The sequence below is a fragment of the Cajanus cajan genome, chromosome 11 (assembly GCF_000230855.2).
Source record: "Cajanus cajan strain Asha chromosome 11, NIPB_CcT2T_4, whole genome shotgun sequence".
In the NCBI taxonomy this organism is placed as follows: Eukaryota; Viridiplantae; Streptophyta; class Magnoliopsida; order Fabales; family Fabaceae; genus Cajanus; species Cajanus cajan.
In genome coordinates, this window is record NC_138527.1 from 44,224,551 (window position 1) to 44,237,474 (window position 12,924).

The 12,924-nt window shown below is 32.3% G+C and overlaps 1 protein-coding gene across 1 annotated transcript; it reads right to left on the reverse strand.

Annotated features, from left to right (window-relative positions):
- Positions 1 to 2,392: 2,392 nt before the first annotated feature.
- On the reverse strand, positions 2,393 to 12,511 carry LOC109810896 (putative DNA helicase MCM8). Its single transcript, XM_083066794.1, has 17 exons — positions 12,199 to 12,511; positions 11,442 to 11,582; positions 11,231 to 11,348; positions 10,880 to 11,102; positions 10,593 to 10,756; positions 9,391 to 9,654; positions 8,864 to 8,959; positions 8,528 to 8,680; positions 7,972 to 8,042; positions 7,767 to 7,885; positions 6,984 to 7,113; positions 5,784 to 5,835; positions 5,501 to 5,681; positions 5,226 to 5,400; positions 3,290 to 3,460; positions 3,095 to 3,208; positions 2,393 to 2,722 (listed from the first exon to the last, which is right to left on the reverse strand). Exons 1-17 carry the CDS (start codon positions 12,397 to 12,399, stop codon positions 2,672 to 2,674), a joined length of 2,424 nt encoding a protein of 807 aa, XP_082922920.1. The 5' UTR covers positions 12,400 to 12,511; the 3' UTR covers positions 2,393 to 2,671.
- Positions 12,512 to 12,924: the final 413 nt, after the last annotated feature.

Consider the following 12,924-nt stretch of genomic DNA (forward strand, 5'->3'; position numbering starts at 1 on the left):
TCAAAAATATATATTTTTTTAAATGAATGTGTTGTTTCTAAATTATTATTGACAATATATGTAATAAGTGATATTAACTATATTATAGGATAAATTGAATGAATTTGTCTTTATATATTTTAGGAGAGAAATATTCAGTAGAAAAATAATTATAAACTTTTTATTAATTATTTTGTAATTGATAAGAAAATAAAATGGGATTTAATATTATTTTTAATTATGTTTTGAATAAAAATTTCTCTTAAAGTCATAAAAACTTATTGTTATATGAGTATATAATTTTTTATATCCATTAAAATTATAATAATAATATCAAAATTCAAATCTAAGACTTTATATATAAAATCTCTACCATTAAGTCAACTCTAACCGTTTATATGATTATATAAATAGTCAATAGGTATAAAAATGAAAATTAAATATACTTTTTATATTCATATGGGCCGCCAAGTGTAGAGAACTTTTTTTAATATAATTATAAAAATGGATACTATTTTTTCTTTTTTGAGACCCTATTCGTTATCGTCCTTAGCAGTCCATAATTTTGTCAACAAAAATTCTTGGCCTCCAAGTTAACGCAGTATTATTCAGTGATTTTCCATAGTAAATGCTAACAGTGTTACTAATTACTATATAATAAGTTTCTTTGATAAAATGTTACGCTTTTCGCAACGGAGAATCAAATGCATAATTAGTGGTTGTGTAGTTTTCCATGAGATTAACGTAATTTTTTCTTTGGTTTCTGTGATCATAATATGTGGAACTTATCAACGGGTTATTAATCAGAGCCATTGTGGCTAGACCTTCAATTTATTTTGGTATTAGAAAGTTGTTATTAATATATATATATATATATATATATATATATATATATATATCTTATTTTTTAATTAAAGATCGGTATTTGATTTCCAACCTACATATTAAATCGTGATTAATCTACTTTATCTTTACAGCAGCCGATAAGCTCTAGCTCATTAAACAATACAAAAATATTTTATTTTATTTTTATTGTTGAGAATAATAAAACATTATTTCTTAGTAGTTTAAAATAAATGGGTCTATAATATAAGTGCATTGGCTAAATTTAGTTATTCACCGCATATATATACTCCCCTTTATCCTCTTTCCCGAGGTGAGTGTTTGTTTGTTTGATGTTCCATATAGATTAGCTATGCCGTTTATAATATTTGTTGACCCTACATCTGAGATTCATTATAATTATATTTAATTTTCATGAAATTTCTCCTCAAAAGTTGGATTGTTTGGATTTTAGAATAAAACTAAATATAAACTATTCTAAATTAATTTGGTAGATTTGTTTCAACTTTTAAAAGAAAATTGTCACTGATTAAAAAAATAAAAAATATATATATATATTAGCAATCTAATTACAATTAAGTTGGTTTGATTCATCAGATTATAATAAAAAATAATTAAAGTACAGAAATACTACTAGTACATTTAACAAATTATTAGATAAGAATAGAAGTGACAAATGAATTTGTTAATTTATCATTTATCCAATTTATCTATGTACAAGTAAATTCATATAATTCATTCATTCCAATAAAAATAAATAACAAATCCGATTCAATTCATCCATTTAATTTTATAGATGATTAGTGATTCATTTACTATATTTTCAAAATCTATTGGATTATAACGAGATGTTTATTGGATTGAGATTTTAAAATACTACTTTGACATAAAAAATGTCTTGGAAATTTTAAAAGATTATAAAAGAATGTAATAATTTATAAAGAAAAGAAAGAAATAAAATATTTTAAAAAATAAAAATTATTTAATTTTTAAAACATTACTTTAAATGAATTGAATTTTTAATAAATTTAAACAAATTAATAATCTATTTTTATCCAATCAATTCATTTACCATCCCTAGTTAAGAATTACAAAATCAAGAATACGATTAAAAGAGTGTTATTAATATTTCTCAGTAAATTTTCAACTTTTGTCTTTAATTGATGGAAGATAAAAACAATTCTTCTACTTTAGTGATAAAATATTTATCATCACTATATCATTAATTTTTTACTCAAATATGATTATATATAACAAATATAACCAAAATACTTGATAACACCAGATAAGATCATAAGACTAAGACTATATGATGAAATTAAATGAAGAAAAAATTTAAGCACCAATGTCTAAAATATATTTATGAAAAATTAAAAGAATTAATCAAATCATTACGTTGGTTCAAATTGAAAAGGAAAAAGAAAATAAAAAACAAACTAATTTTAATTATTTTAAATAATCAATATGCAAAAAAATTTTATTGAAAACTGATACACTATTTAATAAAAAATTCCTATTTATTTTTCTCGCACTTGTTAGATTATCCGTCATTTAAACTAAAAATAACCGATTAACTAAATCAACTAAAATGTTTTGTATTGACTTAATATAAACTGTGGGGTAATCTGGTGAACACCTTTACAGAATTTGTTGTCTTAGTAATGATTGATAGACAGGCTTGACAGACTTACGTTAACAACAAAATAGAGTAAACCGTGCATGACAATTGACACGACATATTCACAAACATAGGATGAAAGCTTAGTAGCTTACCAGATCAAAACTAGTGCTGTATGTATATGTAGACTGTAATCCTAGTATTTCAGTATAAGGACAAAATGTACGTCGCTCATCCTCTTGTCCTGAACTGTTGGCTTCGTGCGTAGGAAGAAGATAACACCTGCAAAAGCCAAAAAGGATGCTTAATGCTTTTTGTCATCATTTTTTTTTTTTGGATTTGGCTTTTTCCTAAGTGATGTATCAACTTAAAGTCATCGATTAAAAATTGTTATCAAGATTGTCGATAAAATTTATTTTATTATTTTTAACTAAAAGTTATAACTTTACCTTCTACTTTCTAAAAATGTATTTTTTTACAAGAAAAGGCCAAATCCTAAAATTTTGTCCACGTAAAGAGGTGGCTGGCATGTGAAGGTATGTTGGCTAAAGATTCTTTGTGTAAAGTCATAGACTCATTACAATAACAGAAATTTGAGATTGTAGAGAAGCCGACTAAACCACAATAGACCGGAGAGTGAAAATGTCATCATACCTGGTATGTCTTTGGTCCTTTTTTGAGAAGATAACCAACGCTGTTTAAATTTTCGATGAAAGTGTCGATATCAGGAACTTTCAAGGAAATCCTATCCGCCAGACTATATATTTCCTGAAAAGTAACTCAGATTTTTTATTAAGGACAGAAACTACCGACAGCAAATGCAGCAAAGAGAAAAACAAAAGCACATACAGATACTGAAAAGCAATCCTTCTGTTCCAGTTCCGATTGCTTGTTGAGGGCATTTAGAAAGCGTTTTGCTTCTTTCTGCTGACTCATCCCCCCACTTCGACCAAAATCCACGACACCATGCTCATCAACATATTTATCATACAGGGATTCCTTCATGATTTCAACAACATCCTGCAACACAATCATCATCACAAGAAATCAAGGAAGGCACGAGAAATTCACGATAAGAAAAAGAATGGTCTTTCTAAACTTCATGGACTGGAAATGTTCAGTTGTTGACACTCTCAGCTGGTATTGGGAATTCTATAGAATCTTGTGGCATAATATAATTTAGGGGCAGAAAATATTATTGGACGTCTAAAACTGCTTTCCTTTTGTCTCTAACGAAGATTAGTAGTGTTCAGAAGAGCTTCTTATCGATATTTTAACGGTGCCATTTAGGCTGTGCTGCATGAATTATATATTACCCTTCATATGAACTAATTGATGCAAGTCTTTTCCCACTAATGGTTTTGCTTTTAGTTTTCTTCCGTGTCTTTACCTCCAGGGACAAACTTACCGCCTATCCGTTCAACTCTTTAAGACTTCTATAGACCTTGTCCATATATGTATGTTCTACAGAATGAGTGTCAAGAGAAGTGTTGTGAAAGATTTTAGAAGAAAAAGCTAAAATATTCGCATAGCTTACATTCGAGTTATACAGAACATGTATGATGAGGTAATTACTAGTATGTGAACTCTGGGATGTGAGACTAAAGACTAAAGATTATAGGAACAAAATTATATCAAGACTTAGACTTAAGTCCTCACTCGTTTAATCTAGTCTTGAATGTACTTAATTACGCACATACAAAAGATTATTCCCAGTTTCATGTTTTTTGGCCCATGAAATAGTTATAGTTGAGGAATATGGGGAAACGATTAACTTTAAACTTGAACATTAGAAACAAACTTCAGAAGCGAAGGATTTTCATTTGAAAGTAAAATTGAGTATATGCATTGCAGTTTTAGAAAGAGGCAAATAGGAACGTGACTTGAAAATAACAATGAGAGATGTCATTCACAAGTTTTTAAATTAAAACTTTGAGATCAAAAGTGCAAAATTATAGGAAAATTAATGAGGATATCACACAAAGAATACAAGTGAGACGGCTAAAATGGAGATGGGTCAAGAGTTATTTGTGATCGCAAAATACTCACCAAACTCAGACAAATTTTATCGTATTGTTATAAGTTTGATTATATCTATAGAAGTTAATGTTGAATTTTAAAGGGACAAGGAGAAAAAAATGGAAACGTAAAAATGAGATGTTAAGATGAACGTGTGACCATTGACCACACAAGAAAGAAAAAGATATAAAAGGACTTTACACGGAAGATATTGGTGTAGCATCAATCGAAAAAAATATTGCAGAAAATTGACTGTATACAAAATTTTTAACACTTCCAAAATCTAGTTTCAGGCGTGTAAAGTTTTAATGCTTCAAGAATTTAATTTCCGGATGTAAAAGCAATTCCAGAAAACAATTTAATTTCCGGATGTAAAAATAATTTTAGAAATTTAATGCTTCAAGAGCTAGGATCACACTATAACACACTTTTTTATTGATTAAAATTAATTTATTAGAAATTATAAAATTTTGGTAGTCTCACGTTTTATTTAATAAACCTTTCTCTTTTTTATTTTTATTTTAGATAAATGTATATTCCTAGTACTCGTCTTTACACAATTCTGAAAATTAAATTATGAAAATGTTAAAATTTTATACTGCAAACTAAATTCTGAAATGTTGAATTCAATCACGTAAACAGTGGTATTTTGAAGAAAAAAAAGAAAGAAAAAAAAACAAGGTGAGACGTGTGTTGTTAGAAAAAAAAGGGAGTGATGAAAAAAAAACTTCGCATTATTCAGGTCACACTAACACGTAAAACTAACCGTTGCATCCTGGGCCGTGATTTCTTCTCTCAAGTCCAGCCGAGCCCGAGCTTCAGCTAACCTTACTAGACTTTCCAGCTGCCTGGCTGTGATGGGAGTACTGTCAGCTGAAGTATGATGATCTCTCAGTTTTAGGTAAAATTTTTGCAAGATTTCAGCTGCTGGCTTTGTCATCCTAATAAGAAATAAAAAAAGGGAAGAGGCTCAAAATAAATTCCTAGACCACGGGAATACTTAGACCAGAATCATAAGGTATATATAAGACATCAAACCACCTAGGAAAGACAAAACTCCTTGCATAAGCAATGTATTTGCGAAGAAGTTGGCCGGGTAATGGAACAAAATCACTGTCTTTTAGTGGGTCAAGTCTCAACCGTGAAATTAAAGATCCAGATCCAACGCCCAGATCCACACCTTCGGCATTCTGTAATGCAGTAGCTCGGGAATCAGGTGGATCTGATGAAGAGGAATATTTTTCATTAGTAAATCTGGATTTACCAAAAAGTAGAATGCTCGAGCATGTTTAAAAACTAATGCAGGATGGAGTGGTAAAATAACCTCCACGTCGTTTTTTCAATGCCGGTGAATGTTGTCCATTTCCAGCATGAAGCTGCAAGATATATTTGAAACATTAACCTTTAGCACCAAAAGAACCGTATACAAACACAGGATCAAATGAAAAATAATAAACAATAACATTGACTTATGAAGAATATTCGGTAGAAATGTGAAAACATGTCTACTGTGACAAGAGAAATTGTCCTAAAGCAAGAATACTCAAAAGTAACTTGCAGAGAACCCGATATGATTTCGCCTAAGCCGCGAGGCAAATGATATTTCCCTCCCAAGATTCTTATCACTTTTCCCACGTTTTTCTGTTGATTCTTCGGTAAATCATGTCATCTCTCTAATACATAAGTTCAAACCTATTTACTAATTTAATTCCTTTATTTGAGAAGAGTAGGTTATAGATCAAGAATTCAAGAGGGGGCGGTTAAACCTAGAATAATTATGCAGAAATGAAAAATAGCGTCAGTAAATAATTCATATTCCTCACATAAGCAGAAACATAGAAACTACAGTTTGGAGAAAATATCATGTGTTATCAATAGCGAATTGCGAAAGCTAAAATCCGCTATATCATGTGGCGGATATCGTTGGGCAAATAGCGGAAGTCACCTAGAGGTTGAATTTAAATCAATTATACATGTATAAAAAAGTAAGTTGTACACAAATACAAATAAGCTTAATAAAAATTACATAATATTAACTGAAAATTCAATTGCTCTAGTCAAAATACTGACGAAAACATTAAAAATAAGCTCAACATAGACTGTAAATGTAAGAGGAAACGAGTTGATGGAGGAGTACAGAAGTCCTTCCTTGCGTGAATAATAGTGGTTTAAGTAACATGTGGGAGAAGTTTAAGAGTTTCTACATGAGTGGAGGGAGTGGGACACTGAGACTGGGGAAAAAAGTTACGAGTAGTCATACATCACTATCTAAACCGTGAAGCCTGTGGTGCCCTTGAAACCGTATCAAAATGATATACTCTATAGAGGTTATTTAACAACACTCGTTAAGTCACTATTGGACACCAAGTAATTTACTCTATCATCACAATAATAGCTGCAACTTTTATCGGAATACATCAAAATGAGAAACAAGGATGCCATTTCAATCAACAATGAATGAAATATGATAGCATGTATTTACATGCAAGCACCGATACAATGTAAGAAAACAGAATTCACTTACTGCCATAATGTGATCCGAGAGTCGCTTGTCCAGAAGTTCATCAGGTTTGTCCAGCAGTATGAAAATTAAATCAAAACGAGACAGGAGAGCAGCACTCATTTTCAAATTTTCATTTACAGTTTTTGCTCGGCTGCAGTTTGGGATAAAGCTTTCAATATAACGGTACCTTTGCTCAGATAACTAACTCAATTTGTCAAAAGAGACAATGTGCTTGGTTACATGACTGGCATTATTTTGATAGTAATTTTATAATACAAATTATAAAACCTCAATACTTCTTAAAAGACTAGGAAAAGCTTCCTCCTTAAAAGCCTAGTTTACTTCTAATATGGTATAGAATCTATCAAGTCTTACTGTTTGACGGCCGGAAGATGCCCTATCTTTCAAACATCATGCTCCATATATCTAATCCTATGCACAAGGGAGATGTATAAATATGTCCCACATTTTCTTCCTTAACTAGCTTTTTCGAGTGAGTTAGGCCAGATTTGATTTTAATAACATCTGCTTCAATTGATGAGAGAATGGAAATGTAAAGGATATTAGTGAGTTTGACATGATTTATGATTTACTACTGATTATATATTATTTATGATATTAGTGAACTTTATATGATTTTTGATATATGATTTATAACTGTTTATAAATTTGTATTAAAAAAAAAACTTCAAATATATCATATTTAAAACATTATTTTATCACGACAAATCAGACAGAATATCGAAATAAGAATGACCCACTGCAGGGAAATTATGGGAACTAGACGAAAATATAAAATGTTACTTATAATGACCACCAACGGGGTTTGCAGCTGCTAAAACAGAAGTCCTGGATGATAAACTTGCTACTAATCCCGCCTTTGCAATAGAGACACACTGTTGCTCCATCGCCTCCAGTAACGCCTGTATTATCACAATATGGTTTCAGTAAAAAGTTTAAGATATATCACGGTCAAAAGAAATTGATCGCCAGTCACGAGAGAACAAACCTGATGCTCTAATGACATTTTATCAAACTCATCAATACAGCACAATCCACTGTCAGCCGGCACCATAGCACCTATCAGAATTTCAGCAATCATTCACAGAAAATATCAATTAGACCCATTTATATCCTTATCCAGATAGCATAAGAGAAATAACTATTTTCCCCTTTTTCCACCTAATTGTACAAGTCATTGACACTAGCTAAGATAAACTAACCTAATTCTACAGAGCTTAAGAAAACACAACAGGTATCAAAATAAAACAATGTCATCATTTAGCCTAACAATGACTAGATAATTAGGCTCCTGACTTATTGAACACATTTTAAATTCCACATTTATCATACAGAACAAAGATTTCAAAAATGGAACATAAAGAACAATTTGAAGAATCAAACAATAAAACTTAACTTAGAAAAACACAACCTATAGTCAAAGCATCCGACCAATCGTGACCAATCACAAGTAACCTAATTCTGGAAATAGCACGGTACACATTGAGCCAGAAGATCCAGAGTTTGATTGAGTACAGCCATAAAAAGAATTAAAGAACATATACCTGCCTCAAAAGCATAGTCATTTGTCATAGGATCCTTCATTACAGCTACTGTGAGGCCGGCTTTAGTTGTGGCATTACCACAGACATAGATACCACGTGGAGAAACAGCTGCTGCTGCTTGTAGCAACTGGCTCTTACCTAGACCAGGATCACCTAGGAAATCGAAATTGGAGTACTAGTAATTCGTCATGTTATCTCCATAATTTTTAACATGTCTCCATTACGCCAACTTTAAACTGAAGAAAACATTTTTGACAAATAAATCCACTTCTAAAAATAATCTGAAGGTTTGATTCCATTTAGAAGTTAAGCAAAAAACAAAGACAGTAAGCATACCAACAATTATGACATGAATATCTCCCCTCACAGGAACCTTATTCTGATCCATAGAATGCTTTCGTACGCCACCAAATAATGCCAGAGTTATCCCAGCTGTCAAAATAATTACACACTAATATTATATTCAACCTTCAATTACCAATTTTGAAATATTTTCCCCAAATGATGTCATTAGAGGATTAGAAATAAGGTGAATCACATTCTTCCCAAATAGTTTCTAACAATGCACATGCCAACAAGTCGATTCATAAGATAAAGAGAATAAAAGTATGTTGGGCTAGTTAGATTATGACCTTTTGAAGGGAAACATTAACAAGGTTATACTAACAATTACAAAATTCATAAGAAACATGTCATTAAACACGCAGCTAGAAGGGTGGACCCATGCATGAGACTTCTGCCATGGCAATGTCTGGGGAAGCCAGATGTATACAATCTTCTCCAGAATGGAGAGGTGGTTTCCAGGATTAGAACCGATGACCACCAGCACCAAGCCACATTTCATTATGTTACATATATTTTACCTTTAACAAGTTCATGCCCAAAAATGGATGGGCATATAGATTGAAGGATTTGCCGAAATAAATCTGAACCGTGCTCCTGTACAAACTTCACGACAAATTCTAAATCCTTTGAAGAAAAGGAAAATAAATCAAACAGCTCAGTTGGTCTAGCTTTGGGATTAGAGTCTTGCAGATCCTCAGGTATGGACTGTGACTTTGAGTTTTTTATGGATACAGCTTCAAGGTACAAATAATAAAATCCTTGGTTTTTGTTCTTTGACTTCCCTGCATAAATATCCGGAAGCTGCATAAGATAAGAAAAATGATTGAAAATGAATAAATTTGCATCTTATATATATGTAGAGTAATTAAGATATTTAAAGCAGAGATAACTTAGCCAGACAAAATACTGAAAATAGCAACAAATGTAATAGGTTGTCTGAAGTCCCGCATCAATTGCACCAGAATATTTATATAAACTAAACCAATAAACAAATGCATTATGATTTTATACTAAATAATTACGTAAATCTTTGTGCCAACTGCCAAGTGATAGTGTGCCTGTTAATGATTGATCTTCATAACTTGTGTAAACAAGTCCCACAGTATCTAGCAGTTCACTTCATTATGGTTGTAATGAAATAATGGATGTCGGATATACTTTTGCATAAGATTTGCTAATAGCTATAATTTTCTTTGGAATTTAAATTTGTTAGCTTTGAAGTTTAGCATACTTTTCATGCATCAAGTTTTGGCAACAGAAAACCAGGCGTGTAGCCTTTCAGAATTAAGCAGAACCTGGGGCAATCCAACATCAGAGTGAAAGAGGAAACTTCTGTTCTACGGAAAAATATACAGATATGATGCTAAGACGGTGTGACTACTTGTGTTTCATGACTTCATCTTTGACAGAAGTATTCTATTATTATTGCCAGAGTACCAGGTCATTAATTGGCAAACATTACAGTTACATTAATGATTTTGCAAGTAGCCAAATTCAAATTCAAATATTAGTAAACAAACACAAATATATATATATATATATATATATATATATATATATATATATATTAAAATGATATTAGATAGATATTCAAGTAAAATTAGAGTTTAGGTATTTTTGCTAACAAACTTGAATTTGCTTTACCTTCAAAATCCAAGCAAGTGTTAAAACAGGGAACCATATACAGTGAATAACAAAAAACATGCAGGCTCAGACATACCTCCTCCAATATCCATGTAAGAGTTAATTCCTATTATAATTCCAGTAACAGTCACCACGTCTCCAGGTATGCATGTATCAACAAGATCTTGAGTAAGCTCACATTCCACTGTTCGAGGCACGCGTCCTTCTTCGTGGTCTTCAGGTTTTAATAATTCTTGAACTCTAGTGCAGCACGTGCATTAAAAAAGGGTTTTAAAGGAATGAAGCTCCAACGAATGAGTAAGGGGAAAGGGATGCCAAATGTATGTGAAAGAATAGAGATAATGAGTCAAGCACCAGGCTCACCTTATTTTTTGAAAATCAATAGTTTGAGCAGTTGATCGCAACGGATTAAAGATTTTGCTCTTGCAGCCATTCAAATTGCAAGTAGATGGTGGAGAATATTTTCCATCAGGAAATATACGCGTTATTGTTTGTTTACATTTACAGCATTCAAAACTCATTTCCACCACCAGAGGCCTGACAGTGCTGACTTTCACAGCAGTACCGCGAACTGAGACAAGCTTGTCTGTAAAATCACCAACAGATGATAAAATATTAAAATGATTCTTTTTCCTATACAACGGGAAAGCTCCAACCTTGGCAAGCAAGAATTTTTTTTTTTACAAAAATCACTATAATGAATAGATGATATACCAATGTAAGCTGCTTTTAAGTTCTTCAGCGCAATCATAGTTTCAGGACAGTTATGAAGACGAATATCTACCTTTGCACCAAGCTCCAGATCGTGATATTTCCATTTGGAAAGCAAAACCTGTTTCCAATTTATTATTTAAACAATATAAAACCTTGGCCAACACAAGATAAGCACTTGTTTGCGCAAGAACTGGCGTGACTTCAAGCATACCTTATGAACGGAAGCACCCATGCATAAGAGAGCAATTTTAGGTTTCTCCTTTAATATTTCATAAAATTCCTTAATAAAACATAAGCCTTTCAACTGCTCCAAGTCAAGTGACAAGACATAGTTTCCATAATCATTTTTCACCTGTCAGCATAACTCAAATCAAATATTCACTATATCACTGTGTCCAAAACAACGGTGCTTAGAAAGCTTTAAAATCCGAATGAGAAAATTTTCTCCTTCCCGTGTTTTCACTAACTAAAGCTACCCAACACTGAACCGTATTCCGTCCTTACTTTATTCAGTATTCTAGTTTCCATAACAAACAAATTTAATGTGTTCAATAGATGCTTCTTCAGATGTTCCTTTTAGAGTCTGTTTGCATACAAACTTAAAAGTGTTTTTGAGAGATTCTCTTCTGAACATAAATAATTTTTCCCAGTGGAAAAACTCTCAAAAGTACATCTAGTTTGAATCCAAACAGGCCTTTAATATACAAATTCATTTTGCTTATTTGTGATCTTAATGAATGCATTCGTTCGTAACTTCGTTACCCATTAATAGCTTGTTACTGACAAGACAACAAATGCCGTAATTAGCGAACGCAATATCGCAAACACGAATCAGAAACCTAATCCAGGTGTTATTGAATATTTAAAATTCCTAAGTGCCTCAGGGAACGGATTCAACGAATCTATCTCAAATACAATTCGGAAAAGAGGAAATGAAAGAGTGGATAAAGGAAGAGAAATTGCGGTGCCTGAGAAGCGAGGTTTTGTCCCGTCGGCGAAGAGAAGAAGGAAACGAGAGCAGAAGTGAGATTGAACCAGGTTTCTTCGATGGTGAAGAGTTGCTGAGGAAAGTAAGTGTCAAGTATATCCATTAACCCGAACGGGTCCATGGATACGGATCCCAAACCGTATCCTATTATCTGTTCCGTCTCTCCCGGTGTTCCGTGCATCCCGTTTCCGACGTCGTCTTCGCTTCCCTTTTCCTTTTCTTCTTCCACTGTTTTATTTGGACCAGAAAACTTCTTTTTCTTGGCGGGAAAATTGAGAAAATAAACAGTGTTTTGGGCTTCAATTCATACGAGTTAAATTGGGCCTTGAATGGGTAAAGGACATATACAAGTGAAGGCAGATCTTAAACACACCTCCACTCTCGTATCAACACATCCCCTTTTTTAAAAAAAATATATAAAATATCTAAATTACCTTTTAAAAAAATGAAATTCCTAAATTTACACTTCCCTTCCCCGCACCCTCTTTATCCTGTATAAGCATGTAAACTTTAGTCTGAAACGATACCAGAATGGGCCGTTCTGCAAGCAGTACGACCCGTTCTGCAAGCAGTACTGCCCGTTCTGGGGTCGTTCTGTTGCAGTACATGCCACCGCGTCACTTTTAAAATGGCTACTTTATGACTGATTTTAAAACTCCGATTTTAAAAGTCATTTTTGTACTAGTGTTTCTTTCCATAGAACAAG

What these genes read in the sequence shown, in the direction of transcription:
- LOC109810896 (XM_083066794.1), bottom strand. Translation starts at nt 12,399, where the DNA reads ATGCACGGAACACCGGGAGAGACGGAACAGATAATAGGATACGGTTTG. An exon ending in ATTGATTTTCAAAAAATAAG is followed by an intron (nt 10,757 to 10,879) that starts GTGAGCCTGGTG and finishes GTGCTGCACTAG; the next exon opens with AGTTCAAGAATTATTAAAAC. An exon ending in AGGATTGCTTTTCAGTATCT is followed by an intron (nt 3,209 to 3,289) that starts GTATGTGCTTTT and finishes GTTACTTTTCAG; the next exon opens with GAAATATATAGTCTGGCGGA.